Raw genomic sequence first — 14292 nt, forward strand, 5'->3', positions numbered from 1 at the left:
GTCCGGTCTTGCTTATGCTAGCCTAATTTAGAAAAACTGCAGAGCATGATGTTATGAAGCTTTCTATACAAGGGCGTGTGAGGCAGTGTGAGCTTTCTATACAATGGCTGGGAGAACTCTTGTAATCCTGCCATGCTTCAGTCTCTTGACATAGCAGCTAGCGATCATATATTAGATTGATTTACTAAGAGCTAATGTTTCAGCCATAGCAAAGTCGAGTAGGATCCGCCTCACCGAGACTGCGGAGGTTTGAGCAGCTAGCGTTCATTGCCGACGAGTTCTTGAGGTACATCCAGTTCCAGTTCGGAGGCCGTCCGAGGAGTTTGGCCATGGTATCCTCCTTCAAAGTTCCCACGGAGCCCCTTGCTTGCAGGCAAGGATGCCCTCCTCATGCAGTCATGCTTCATCCATTCGCTGGTGGCATCGCCGGTGACGGCAGCGTGGACGAAGAACATACTGACAATTTAACCACTGATCCATCATCAGAGCTATTCCACTGATCCATCGTCTATGCCAACGTGAAGGATCTCCACGCTACATTCGTGTAACAAGAATTTCACCAACGAGGGAAGTGCTGCCACCAGCGGCAAGCCGATCAGTCAAGTTGATGCAATGTATTTCATCTTGCTTCTTAAACTGATCAATCATGAGGCACAGTTGCAGATAACACGCTGCCACACATATTCGTCTGTGGTATCACTCCCCACACGATAATGCTCATTGAGATGAATGACCTCCTAATCTCAAACCTGAAGTTTCTCCCGCTCTGTTTTGAATCTATGCCGGGGCTCAAAATTAATCCTCTTAAAAGTAAGGCCATCCTTCCAACTAAAAAAAAAAAGTAAGGCCATCCTTTTGTGTTTTATACCCTGGATGTGCGCAAGATTGCTAACAAGTTCGTAACAAGGGATCCTTCCTTTTACACACCTCGATTTTCTGTTTTGGATAAAATTTACTCGGTGAGATAGGTTGGGCCGTTGGGGTGCCATGGAAACAAAGCATAGTTTAAATAACGGGACCGGTGATGCCGCCGGTTTAGGTTTTTACCGGCCGGACCGCCGGTTCATTCGCTGTGTTTTTAAACCATAAAAATATGTAAAAATATGTCAAACATACTGATTTCTTTATGGGAAAGGCTTTGCTTCATGCGGTGGATTTCATGCGGACGTCCGTCGCCTCGTCCGTGCAACGCGTGTCCTGCCTGGGCTCATCTAACATTTTCTCTTACAGTTTTGCAACTGAGCGCTTGTTGTGGTTTGCCTACCGCAACAACTCGTATGTTGCAGGATCTGAATCTGGCTCCTTCATGGGCAGTCGCCTCCCGTGTTCTTCACAAGTTCCCGTTCTACATGACATTCTACCTCTAATTTGTGCAACATCATCTATGTTGCAAAAGTCCTTCCGCAACATCATCTGTGTTGCAAAAAAAGAAGACAAAAAAATCTGCAACATAATCTCTTTTGAATATTTCTGCAACATGAGCTCTGTTGCAAACGGTTCTGCAACACCGACTTTGTTGCAATAATGAGGACGGGGTTAGGTCATTGGATTGATCAGATCTAACGACTGCTGAGGTGGTGGATCTTATCAGATTATCCACCGGCGGACGCGTAGCGCTTTCTTTATCCTTTGACTTTTTTGAGGCATCTTTATCCTTTGACTTTTTTGAGGCATCTTTATCCTTTGACAGCTAAGTTGGATGGGGACTTGGTTGTTTCCTAGTGCCCAAGGATCAATCCCCGGCGGCTGCAACTAATTTTCTTTCGGTTCAATCGGTTTGAGCCAAAAAAAACAGCCGGTTCAATCGGTTTTATTTTTCTTTCGGTTCAACCGGTTTTTTGTGTCCAACCGGTGGTCCGGTCTGTCTTTTTAAACTATGCACACAAGTTCTTCTTGAGTAAGGAAAACGATAAATCTACATATAGGACGGTCAAATGGAAACCTATCCGTAAGCTTAAAAATGTGAGAGGCTTAGGGGTCGTTGAGACTTCGGTCACTTTTAGGGGGAGTTTTTTTATTGTACAGGGTGGAGACGCGCTGAATTTTTTTTTTAAGTTAAAAAAATCAACGCGTCTCCACCAAGTACCATAAAAAAACTCCCCCTAAAAGTGGTTTTACGCAGTCCATATTATTTGGGGAAGGTTCACTAGTGAGGTATTTAGGTAGATCCCATAAACTTCTTCCCCTAAAATCAGTTTTCCCCATATTTCTCCTTAAACTAGCATACAAATGGCATATGCATTTCTATTCTATCAACCTAAAAATTCAAATAATGTTATTTCAGAATCACAATTTATGAAATTTTATTTGAAATACAAATTCGAAACATTTTCTTCCTCCCCACGAGCTACCCTGTGTGACTAGAGTTTTTCCACCTTCCGCCGGTGCCACAGCCTCCTATGGCCTTAAGGCCATGGAGGTGCGGTCGATTCAGGCCCATGCCGGCGGGAGGGCCCCTACTCCGTTTTAGGTGCTTTCTTAGTTTGTTTAGGTTTTTTGTCCTGCTCTGGACAGCGAGGCGTCGTAGCCACCCTAAAGATGGAATAAGGTTCTTCCTGCCTAGCCCTAGTCCCAGCGATGTGTCTGGCCTCGTCGGAGGGGAGGTGTGTCTTCGGTGGATCTCACAGGATTCAGTCGGTGTTTCTTGGGTGGATTTGCTTGGATCTGATCTACGTGTGTGTATCTACAAGTTAGATCCTTTCCATATACGCTTCTCTTCATCAAAGATGATTGTTTTTTTTACTATGATCGAAGATGGTTGTTGTTCCGGTGCGCTGATCCTTTGGGTCGTAGCATGATGACTTTCCGACTGTCTACTTCGATAAGGTTTGCCCGGCTTCGATGAGGGAGGGGCAATGCCGGTGGTGCTTCTTCGGCTCACCCCATTACTTGTAGTCCTCGTTAGGTGGTCTACAAACATTGATTTGATTCCTATTACTTCTAGTGTTATTTGTACCGCCATGATGTTTGACGAATAGACCTGAAGTTTTTCTCGCGAAAAAGGGAAACATAACAAAGGGTCTAAATCATCCGAAGTAGAACATAATATGAAGGAGTTTATGGAGCATGAAGCGACCACAAATGCTCAACTAGATCATCACGAGGTTGTTCATGCCCCACACGGGTTTCGATCTACAATGCATTTCAAGAAATTTCTGGAGTCGTCGTTCATCCCTTTGTATCCCAACAGGTGGCATATAAATTTTGTTTCCCTCATTATTACAGTGAAAGTCTCGAGGTGGCCGGCGGGCGTGGAGAGGTGGGCGGTTATAAGGGTTAATGTTTCTTCTCCTTGATGGAGGGGAAGTTGGGCAGATTGTACGGGTTCCTATAATGTTTCTTCGTGTTTACACAATATGTTGGAGCAACTTTTTCTTGTCCACCATGTCCTCTAAAGATCCCAACAATACCTGTGGAGAATTGCGTATAACAGCCTTCCAGTAAGAACAAACCTGAAGAGGAGAGGCATGGAAGCTGACACTTTATGCCCGGTATGTCAGTGGCGTGATGAGGATGGAGGGCACCTATTTTTTCAGTGTAAACCGGTCAGAACAATCTGGAGGACAGTGGGGCGTAAGGACGTACGACTGAAGTGTATAACAATGCATGACCCCTTGGAAGTTTTACGTGCAATCCTGAATTTGCCGAACAGTGATAAAGCTACAGTGTTGGCACTCCTCTAGACATGGTGGACGACGAGAAATGAAATTCGAGCTGAAGGCCGGAAAGTGGAGTTAGAAAAGATAGTGTGGCAAGTAAGAAGATTGGCACAAAAGTTCAGAGATTTCTTTGACAAGCCTAAGAAGAAAGATAGTAACACCCAGACCCATTGGTCACGTCCTGCCCCGGGATGCCTAAAACTGAATATGGACGGGAGTTTCAACGTGGTCGATGCTAGCGGTGGGTGGGGATTTGTTGTATGAGATGATGCTGGCGATGTAGTGTTGTCTGCTGCAGGACGCATTCTACATGCACAAGACCCCCTCCATACAGAAGCATAAGCATGCCGACAAGTCCCTGACACTGATCCAAGATTTTGGCATCACTCAGATTGCAGTTGAGACAGATGTGTTGCTATGAACATGATCTAGCTCCTAATGGTGTGTTTTTTAGGGAGGTTAAATCTATTGCTATGCTGCAGTTTAGTCACTTTACTATCTCACATTGCCTAAGGGCTTGTAATAATGTCGCAGACGCTCTAGCGTTGTTCGGGTCGAACATGGAACATGAGCCCCAAGCCGTATGGCCGGGCCATGTCCCTGCCTTTGCTCAATGTTTCGTTGCCAGCGATCGTGCTAATGGAATGAGATTTCCAGTTTCAAAAAAAAAAGTTTCTAGGAATATGGAATCTATTGGAGATGCTCTAATAAAAAAAGTTTCTTGGTGTTAGAAGCTTCTTCAACAAACATATGCTATCTATGGAGAGCTATTGTGTTATAAATATTTCCCTCTTAGTGATCCTTTACTGGCTTTGCATAGGGGTTAGAGAACATTTTTTAAAGCCTGAGATATTTTCCGGTCACATGACAAATTTATCCTAGGGAATGGTGGGCGAACAAAATTTTGGCCCGCTTGGTGATGTGGTGACTCTCTGCTGCAAGTTCGCGCTCTCGCCTACTTCGATTATTGTGAAAACCCCGAATTTCTTGATTGCTGATGTAGCCAACACTAAATGGAACATCGCTGGACCCTTTCCAAGCAAGTGATATATTGGCAAAGTCTTACTGTTGAGATGCCTTAACCCGCGGGGAAGTCCATCAAGTCATCTGGCCCCATTCAACGTTGGCCCATGAGATATTTTTTCATATATCTGTTGATAAACGATCCAAATATCGGTCAATCCTATTCCCTGCTCGCAGTGGGAAATACTTCAATATCGATATGAAGCCACCCCCTGCCTTGTGTTTGCTTAATGGGCCGCCCATGATTTTTTGTGTTCTTTTTTACTATTTTCTTTTGTATATTTTCTATGTTAAGAATCCAAGAATATTTTGAAAATTAATAAACATCTTTTGAATTTTATGAACAATTTCATTTGTGGACATATTTCAAAATTTATGAACATTTTGTTTTTGAAATTTTAAACATTTTAAAATTCACTAACACTTCTAAAAAATCATAAACAATTTTTAAAATTTTCTTTTTTATAATTCGTGAACCTTTAAAAAAATTGCAACCAATTTTTTTTTGTAAAATGACGTGAAATTTTTAGAAATATGTAGAAAAAATGTTTAAAGTCACGTGAACCTTTAAGTCATGAAATTGATTTCTGCCCCCTTCTCCGAAGCACATTCCCCACTGCTCAAGCCCCACCACAACCACCATGAAGTCGCTGCATTTGCAAATGTACTACCAGGGCTAGAGCCTCTTGTCTTGCTTACAGTATCACTAGATGAAAGATACCGTCCAAGACGACGTCATACGCGCCCTGAGATGCTCCTGCGTCTTCTCAGATTAGCTTGGGCTAGGGGAAAGAAAGCTTCATCTAAATTAATCTTAGAACTTCATTTTGATTGAGTGACACAGTCCCTTTTGCCCCGCAATAAAACCGAATATTTACTAACACAAGAATATGAAAAAAAATCCTAACAAAAATTAAAATAAAAAGCATTTACCAAAATTTTAATTTGGTTAACTAAATTTGAATTTGGTTATTTTTTTAATTTGGTTACCTAAATTTGAATTTGGTGATAAATATAAATTTGGTGAATGAAAATTGGATAGCTAAACTAGATTTGAACTAGGTGAACTGTTTTGAATTAGGGGAATAAAATTTTATTTAGGTGAACTAAATGTGAATTGGGCGAACTAAATTTGAATTACGTGAACTAAATATAAATTTGGTGAACTAAATTTGAATTCATTGAGCTAAATTTGAATTAGATGAGAAATCTTTTCTTAGGTGAACTAATTTTGAATTCGGCGAACTAAATTTAGTGAACTAAAAATTAGCTGGACTAATTTTGAATTAGCTGAACTAGTAGATAGTTGGAAAAAAGATTAGTTCAGCAACTTCCATAGGCAAATAGAAAAAGCATAGAGCAAGTTCAGGCCTACCACAGGATTTTCCATCTAGTGGCAGGTCTCAATTTCGTGAACCTTTTTTTCATATGCATTCCATTTTTCGTTATCAACTTCATGGACTTTTCCCAATTCCACAAACTTTTTCTGCAAATTTTTATTTTATTTTTTGTGAACCTTTTCATTTCAAATCTATGAACTTTTTCAAAAAAAACAAAGTGATTTTTTTTCATTTTTGCAAACTTTTCCTAGTGATTTTTTTTTTCAACTCGTGAATTTTCTATTATTGTTGATAAATAAGAAAGTTTAGACCTGCCATGGAATTTAGCTCTCGTGGGCAATCCCATTTTTGTGACAACAAAATCCTGTGGCAGGTCTGAACTGTGGCGCTGTGGAAGGTTCATTTTGGAGCTAAGAATTTGAAAAAAGTTCACTAAATTTTACTCATAATTTTGTTCATCAATTTGAACTAAATTTTCCATTTATGTACTTGTCCACCTAATTCACAATTGTGAATTTGGCAAACTATATTTTGAATTAGGTGAACTAATTTTCAATGTCAGATCTTTTGCAGTTGTTCAGTTAATTGACTCTTACAACTTTGGCAAATAAAACAAGCATGGTCATTTAAAAGGAATGCCTGACAGTACAATATTTTGATACGCAACACAGAAAGAACAGGAAAAAGGATTTAAAACTATGATGACCATAATTATGCGAAATACAGTAGTACACAATGATGTACCAGTCTATCACAGGTATTAATCAAGTTTCTGCATGAGAGGACCTCCTCATCTGTGCAGCACCCATTTGTAGGGCGACAAAGCTATGAAATCTTGGATTTCAGATAGCGGCATTCTTGAATTCCAACTTGACATAGTTGTGCTTTGTTCTGCACCAAAACAGAATGGGGGCAAAGCTAATACCTTACTGCACTTGTACCTTATAAGGTATCAAAAAAGCTGAAAGGAAGACAAAGAAATTCCTACTCGCAGTTTATCAAGTTTAACACGATTTATTTGCAGTTTTGCCTTTTCATATAAAAGCTTGCCATGGAGCAATTTTGCCTCAGCTAGTCTGGAATCTTGAATCCTCTGCGTTTAGAAAACGAACACATCAGATAAGTGGAAGTAATTTTCCTAACAGCGACAGACAATATGACAACTAATTAATGATAGCATACCACAGCAGCAGAAAGCCTAATATATGTACTAGCCACATGAATCTTCCTCATCATATCTCCTAACGTATCAAGCTTCATTAAAACAAAACAAGAAAAATATATAAGATACAATAAACTCATGCTCCATAGAACATTTCCACAAGATATTTCAAATGCTAGATCATTAGGTTGAACAATAGAATTAAACACACAATAAGAATAAATCATCTCGCAGAAAAAGGAAATTCACAAAAGAGATATAGAGAACTATAGATTCTGAAGATCAATTAGTAACTGTACACAGACTCTGCCAAAAATTGTTGGGGGAGGAATTCACTCAGGACCACAACTTCCAGATTTGTGAATAGAAACAGACATGTTTGGAACAATCAAACGATGTTTGAAGGAATGGTGGTCAGATGTAATCCTAGATTACTTTTTCACGCAACCTTGTGTTTATTACAGAAGATAATGTTACCTCGAAACTCTTGAGAGTGAACTATGTGGAGCCAAAGGCTTGATCCTACAGATCACAATAATATATTTGCTCAGCTAAAATTGAAGGAATAATCAAGATCAAGACAACACAAGTTGAGTATGAGATCGTGATGCAAGAAGCTATAGGACTAATAATTGTTTCCACAGTGCGCTAGATTTTCATCTAAATAGTGTAAAGGGGTGCTATGAAAGAAATTAATAATCTAGCGTAAAACACAAAAATTGGCAATGGCTCCTAGGTACATATGCACCCATTGTCTAAATACACATTTTGAAAAGTTGAAAAATTCTCTACAAAAACCCCGCGTGTATATCCGGACATTCTATGTGCGTGCACAAAGTTTTCGGTGAAAAAGGAGGTTTTTTGTGGCTTGTGTAAAAAAGACAATTTCTGATGCTTCATTACAACTATTCATTTTGCATTTCTTTATCTTTTTTACATAAGCCACAAAAAAACGTCGTTTTTCACCGAAACTTTGTGCATGCACATAGAATGTCCGGATATACCCGCGGGATTTTTGTTTCAAAATTTTCAACTTTTCAAAATGTGTATTTAGACAATAGGTGCATATGCACCTAGGAGCCAAAACACCGCTAAAACAGAGGAAACCTAGTAAATGGGAAAAGTGACTTCATTATGTCGACTCGAGTAAGCGGAAAAGAAGAAGTGGGCCGAGCCCAACGCGAGGGCCCGTGTCCACCTGCAGCGTGACCTAGCTGCACCTCTCCCTCCATATAAATCACCCCATCTCGCCCAGCTCTCCCACCCCTTAGCCGCCGCCACAGCCTCCAGCTCCAAACCCTCATCTCCCCCATCCAAGCTCACTGCCCCCAACCCCCCACCCCCACCCAGCCATGGCGGACCGCGGCGGCGAGCGTGGTGTCGGCGAGCGCGGCGGCGACCGCGGCGGCTTCGGGCGCGGCTTCGGCCGCGGCGGGCGCGGGGACCGTGGCGGGCGCCGCGGCGGCCGCCGTGGCCCCCGCCAGGAGGAGGAGAAGTGGGTGCCCGTCACCAAGCTCGGCCGCCTCGTCAAGGAGGGCCGCTTCACCAAGATGGAGGAGATCTACCTCCACTCGCTCCCCGTCAAGGAGCACCAGATCGTGGAGACGCTCTGCCCGGGGCTCAAGGACGAGGTGATGAAGATCACCCCGGTCCAGAAGCAGACCCGCGCCGGACAGCGCACCCGCTTCAAGGCCTTCGTCGTCGTCGGCGACAGCAACGGCCACGTCGGCCTCGGCGTCAAGTGCGCCAAGGAGGTGGCCACGGCCATCCGCGGCGCCATCATCCTCGCCAAGCTCTCAATCGTGCCCGTCAGGCGGGGCTACTGGGGGAACAAGATCGGCCAGCCCCACACCGTGCCCTGCAAGGTCACCGGCAAGTGCGGCTCCGTCACCGTGCGCATGGTGCCCGCCCCCAGGGGTTCTGGAATCGTCGCCGCCCGCGTCCCCAAGAAGGTGCTGCAGTTCGCCGGGATCGATGATGTCTTCACTTCCTCGCGTGGATCCACCAAGACCCTTGGCAACTTCGTCAAGGTATAAACTTCCCCTGCCTTTATCCATGCTCTGCCATGTTCCCGCCATACTGCTACTTTACTGTCAGTACATAATGTTCATTCCTTGTGTGTGCATGGTTTGGAATGTTTACTGCAAGAAGTGATGCCTTTGGCAGCGTGTAAAATATTATTTTTATTAGATTTAAGCCTGCATAATTTTGTTGGAAGGGGCGTAACTGGTTTACAGTCTGATTCGTATGATTTAGTCTAGATTCAGTTGGTCTGGAAATTGTAGTTCTACTGTACTAGCCTAGTGTTGTTGACCAAACTTTAATTTGTGCTTAGTACTTCAGGCTGATCTTCAATTGATTGATTGAAAATGTGTCGCAACCTTTTTAAACAGTTCAGTTCATTTTGTATTACAAGCTTTTCATGTTTTCAATCTGTACATGTAATACATTTTTGAGTTGCTGAATCCTGGCTTGTGTCCTAATACATTTCGAGTTGTTCATGTATTATAACCATTTAGACATTTCTGGTTGAGGGTCTATTCTTGCATAGTGATGTATCACTTCTCTTCTCTGTTTATTTATGCCTGCCATGCTCTGTTTTATTTCTCACGTTGGCAGTGGTGAGCTCATATCAAGTTGTGGTGATGATTTTTATCAGGGTGAATTTGTTCTTGTTTGCATTGAATAGTTGCAAACCTGAAGCTGACAATTCTTTTATTTCCAGGCAACCTTCGACTGCCTGATGAAGACCTATGGATTCCTCACCCCTGACTTCTGGAGGGAGACAACCTTCACCAAGGCGCCGTACCAGGAGTTCACCGACATCTTGGCGAAGCCGACCAAGGCCCTGATGCTTGATGCACCAGCCGAGAAGATAGAAGCTTAGGATGTTTGCCATGAAAGGGTTTTTACTAGCTGGGAGCTGTCTGTTGCACTTTGCTTTATTATAGTCGAGAACAAGGTGTCTTTGAATTGTGCTACTTGTGGAAGTCTCTGTTTGCTGTCAAAGTTTTGGATTATGGTGCAATGCTACTCTCTGTTATCGGCAAAGGATGCTACATAATTATGCCAATCCAGTGTTATTTGTCTAGATGTTTGATTTTTGGATGCAGCTCCGCCTCGCCGTCGTCACCGACGCTCGACTGGTTGCAGCAAAAGAACACGCCAGTAGTAGCAATTTTTGTTTGTGGATGGTTCCAGCAAAAAGATATGCCGGACGTAGCATTTATGTATGCTGATTGTAACATTTTTTGCCGTGGTTTGCAGCTCCGCCGCGTCGACTCTCGCAGCCGACTGGGCTGGTTCCAGCAAAAAGATATGCCGGACGAAGCATTTTGGCGCGCCGGTCGGTAGCATCTTTGCCCCGTGGATGCAGCTTTGCCGTGTGCTGCCGCTGGTTGTAGCAGACTTCCCTGTGATAGCAAAAATCCTCGTGGATGCATTCAGCCAGCCGCCCCATGGTTGTAGCTTGGTGTGCGAGCTCACACCATGGCCGGCCTCGTCACAGCTTTGCCGTACTTGCAGTCCCAGCAAGTGCGGGAGCTGCACGCAGCACATGATGGCCGCCTCATCGCAAAAACGATAACAGCCGAACGCATGGGGGTGTGGTCGCGCCGGGCACCAACATCAGCGTGCGACGGCATATGTGTGGAGGCGCTCTAGCGGGGCAGGCGTTTGTGGGGCCGGATTGGAGAGGGGGAGAGAACAAGGTGGGGTGAACGAATGGTCGAGAACGCTTGGGGAAGAGGAAGGGGATAAGGGAAAAAGGAAAGAGGGCGGCGTGTGGGACCAATAGGACGTGTGGACAGGACGCGACCGGCGCAGTTTCGGCCGGTCGACCGGATACAAACATTACCCCTACTTTGTGCATTTGACAAAATGTTCCATATGCTTGATTGAATGCTAAGTGAGTGTTCTAGTAAGCTACTTGTGCAACAGTGCAAGTGCAGAATTGAACAGAACCGAATTGAATTTGAGCATTTGCATACTTCTGAACTAAACTAGATGCCAAATGTTAACTGAAATTTTACTAAAGTGAATGCAATTGTTGCCCAGAACTGAACCCCAACATAAGTGATGGCAACTAGTGCCCATAATTCAACTGAACTGACCGGCGAATTTGCCAAAACCAGGCTTGTTTACATCCCGATTCAAGTTAGAGTACATGATTGCCCAGAAAGAGTAGTATTTCACCAGTGATTGGTCCCTGTTCTATCTCCCTTTGACGAATGAAACTGCAGCGATATATCACCTTGCTTGAGTTCTTCTGAAAATGTTCTTTGAATGCTCTCTGAAAATGTTGTTACTTTTGCTTGCTGCTTTCCTTTTACTAGACTGCGCTGAAACAATACTAGGAGTAGTATATTGTCATAGTATACCTCCAGATTTAGGCAGAAGAAACATGGTAATTTCTGGTACTGTTCCTTAGAGTGCATTTGCTCTATACCTCAAAACATGTAAATGGTCATTGCTTATTAATTAAGGAGCTAAACTTCAGTACCACAAATTAGATGACACTTGATCATTCTTCTTCTTGAGAAGCAACCATAGCCCAATAGAATGACTTTAGGCTCTAGGAAATAGAATTAGTACCGGGGAAACAAGCTTCACGTTGTGTAGAAGGACCAAATACTCATACTAGTGACTCAGGCTTTTAATTAGTCGTTGTAGAATCATTGTACTTGTACCAACGCCGCCTCCTCGACCGAGACTCCATCTACTCCGTCGTCCCCTCCGCCACCTGAAGCAGGTAGCCAATCTCGTCCTGTTGTTGTTATGATCTGCCTTGTTTATATTTTATCTGCAATTTACATTGATCTTGTTGCAAGAAAAACTATGAATGGAGATGGTACCTAATTAATTTAAATCCACAATATCCGTCCAACATCATACCTAATTAAGCACATGCAATATATTCTCTTTGGGCTATGGTTTATCTGCAATATATTCTCTTTCAGTACATTATGTGTCCATGGTGAGGAATGTTTGCTGCAAATAAGAAATATATTTAATTATTTAGTTAGGAGGTGTGGAGTGAGGAGCTCCTAGGTCTCTAGAACTCTATCCATAACCCTGCTCTCTGTTCCACATTTCATCTCAATTTCCGTTGTTTTTGCATTGGTACATTTACAGTCGATATTATTCTGCTCATTATCACTTATTTTTAGTTAGTATGAACACTTGTGGACTGTCTTACACACCGGTAATGTTGGTACGGTACTAGCAGAGTCCATTGGTCAACTATGTAGTACCTAGTTGACTATTTTTTCATAAAGGAGCAACATACTATTTACGACCCATTCCTAGCGAGATACCATGCTACTGCTTCTAGTTGGTTGTGAGGTATGGAATACTGATTAATTAAATAAAATAAGATGAAATTGCAAGACTTAGTCTGGTGTTTGTCACTTGAGTGCAAGTTGAACAAAATTCTAATAGGATTCCTGTGGTAACTTTTGTGAATACTTCATTTGCCAACATACGAGTCGAGCAGATAGAAAATACATCTTGGCGAAGCCGACCAAGGCCCTGATGATGTCGTCGTAAAGGGTTTCACTAGCTGGGAGCTGTCTAATGCTCTTTGCTTCATTATAGTTAAGAATTTGAATCGTGCTGCTTCAGAATGTCTCTGTTTGCTGTCAAATTTTGGATTGTGCTACTATGCTACTCTCTTTTATCGTCAATGGATGCTACATAATTATGGCAATCACAGTCTTATTTATTTTAGATGTTTGGCTTTTATCTATGCTTTGTGTTGTTGATGTTCTCCTCTGCGTCCTTGTTTGTTTTGTTTCTTATTCTGGTGCATTGTATTTGTGCAAAATTCGACCTGATAATGAATTACGTATGATTTCTGCTGTCACTGGCCTTTTGTATGCTGGTTTGTTTAGTTTAGCTCAGGCTGGTGCCGTGCTTATTATCCATCCGATTCGACTTGCTGTTTTGTTTAGTTCAGGCTGGTGCCGCTTATTATTCATCTGATTCGACTTGCTGTTTTGTTTAGTTCAAGCTGGTGCCGTCCTTGGATATTATTTGATTAGTTTGCGATTTTAATCTACCTTTAGTTATCCATTAGTGGTTGCCGAGGTTTTCTCTGACAATTGCCCAACACAGAAATTCTATTTTCTGACGCTGCAAGAGGCAACCGGAAGCTTCTCAGAGAAGCATAATTAAGCTCGGAGAAGGCGGTTTCGGAACTGTATACAAGGTAAACAGACAAGCCTGGAGAATACAGGGTAAAACTATTTGCCGCACTCTGTTCTTCTACTGAAAAAAGAACCTCTGCTTCAGGGAAACCCCCCATGGACGTTTCTTTTCGCCTCCTATCAATGCAAAGGTACGCGCCAGGGTATTCGCGGAAAAAGGAGGAGATGCTACTAGTCTATGAATACATCAGGAACGGGAGCTTCGACAACTTCCTTTTTGTAGATGCTAGTCGAAGAAATACGCTAAACTGGGATGAAGAATACAACATCATTCTCGGAACTGCCAAGGGAATAATGTATCTTCACGAGTGTAAGAATCATCCACCGAGACTTGAAAGCCAACAACATTCTGTTTGTTGGTGCCATGGATCCGAAGATTGCAGACTTCGGGTTAGCTAGGCTGCAAGTAGGAGGCCATACTCAAACCATGACAGCTAGAGTTGTTGGAACATACAGTAGTAAGCAACTGCATACAAAAGGGCTTTCGTATATTGCAGGTATCAAGACGTGTGTTTCTATGCCTAACTGATCTATGCAATACACGGAAACGTGTCGCCAAAGATCGACATTTTGGTGTCTATGCAACACGTATATTGCAGGTATATTGCAGGTATCAGCTTTGGTGTCTTCGTGCTTGCTGAAATTGTAACCAAGAGGAGGAACTGCGGTTCAGATGGTTGCGAGACGGACACGGTGAGTCTCCCAAGTGATGTATGGACTTGTTGGACCAAAGGGACGATATCGCAGATGATTGATGAATCACTCGAAGGACACCCGCGAATCCAGGCGCTAAGATGTATGTATCCACATCGGGTTGCTGTGCCTGTCGTCCAAGCAGACCCTGACGACAGGCCTGACATCCCATCCATCATCTTCATGCTGAACAGGGACGACATGGAGCC

General features: G+C 42.9%; 1 protein-coding gene across 1 annotated transcript; it reads left to right on the forward strand.

Annotated features, from left to right (window-relative positions):
- The first annotated feature begins 8451 nt into the window (after positions 1-8451).
- Positions 8452-10275, forward strand: LOC109781162 (uncharacterized). The gene is made up of 2 exons (XM_020339763.4): positions 8452-9214; positions 9910-10275. Exons 1-2 carry the CDS (start codon positions 8537-8539, stop codon positions 10069-10071), a joined length of 840 nt encoding a protein of 279 aa, XP_020195352.3. The 5' UTR covers positions 8452-8536; the 3' UTR covers positions 10072-10275.
- Positions 10276-14292: the final 4017 nt, after the last annotated feature.

Source organism: Aegilops tauschii, chromosome 5 (assembly GCF_002575655.3).
Source record: "Aegilops tauschii subsp. strangulata cultivar AL8/78 chromosome 5, Aet v6.0, whole genome shotgun sequence".
NCBI lineage: Eukaryota > Viridiplantae > Streptophyta > Magnoliopsida > Poales > Poaceae > Aegilops > Aegilops tauschii.

Bases quoted from the DNA above. Each gene is read 5' to 3' on its own strand.
- LOC109781162 (XM_020339763.4), top strand. From the start codon at position 8,537: ATGGCGGACCGCGGCGGCGAGCGTGGTGTCGGCGAGCGCGGCGGCGAC. The intron at 9,215-9,909 runs GTATAAACTTCC...TTTTATTTCCAG, and splicing joins CCCTTGGCAACTTCGTCAAG to GCAACCTTCGACTGCCTGAT.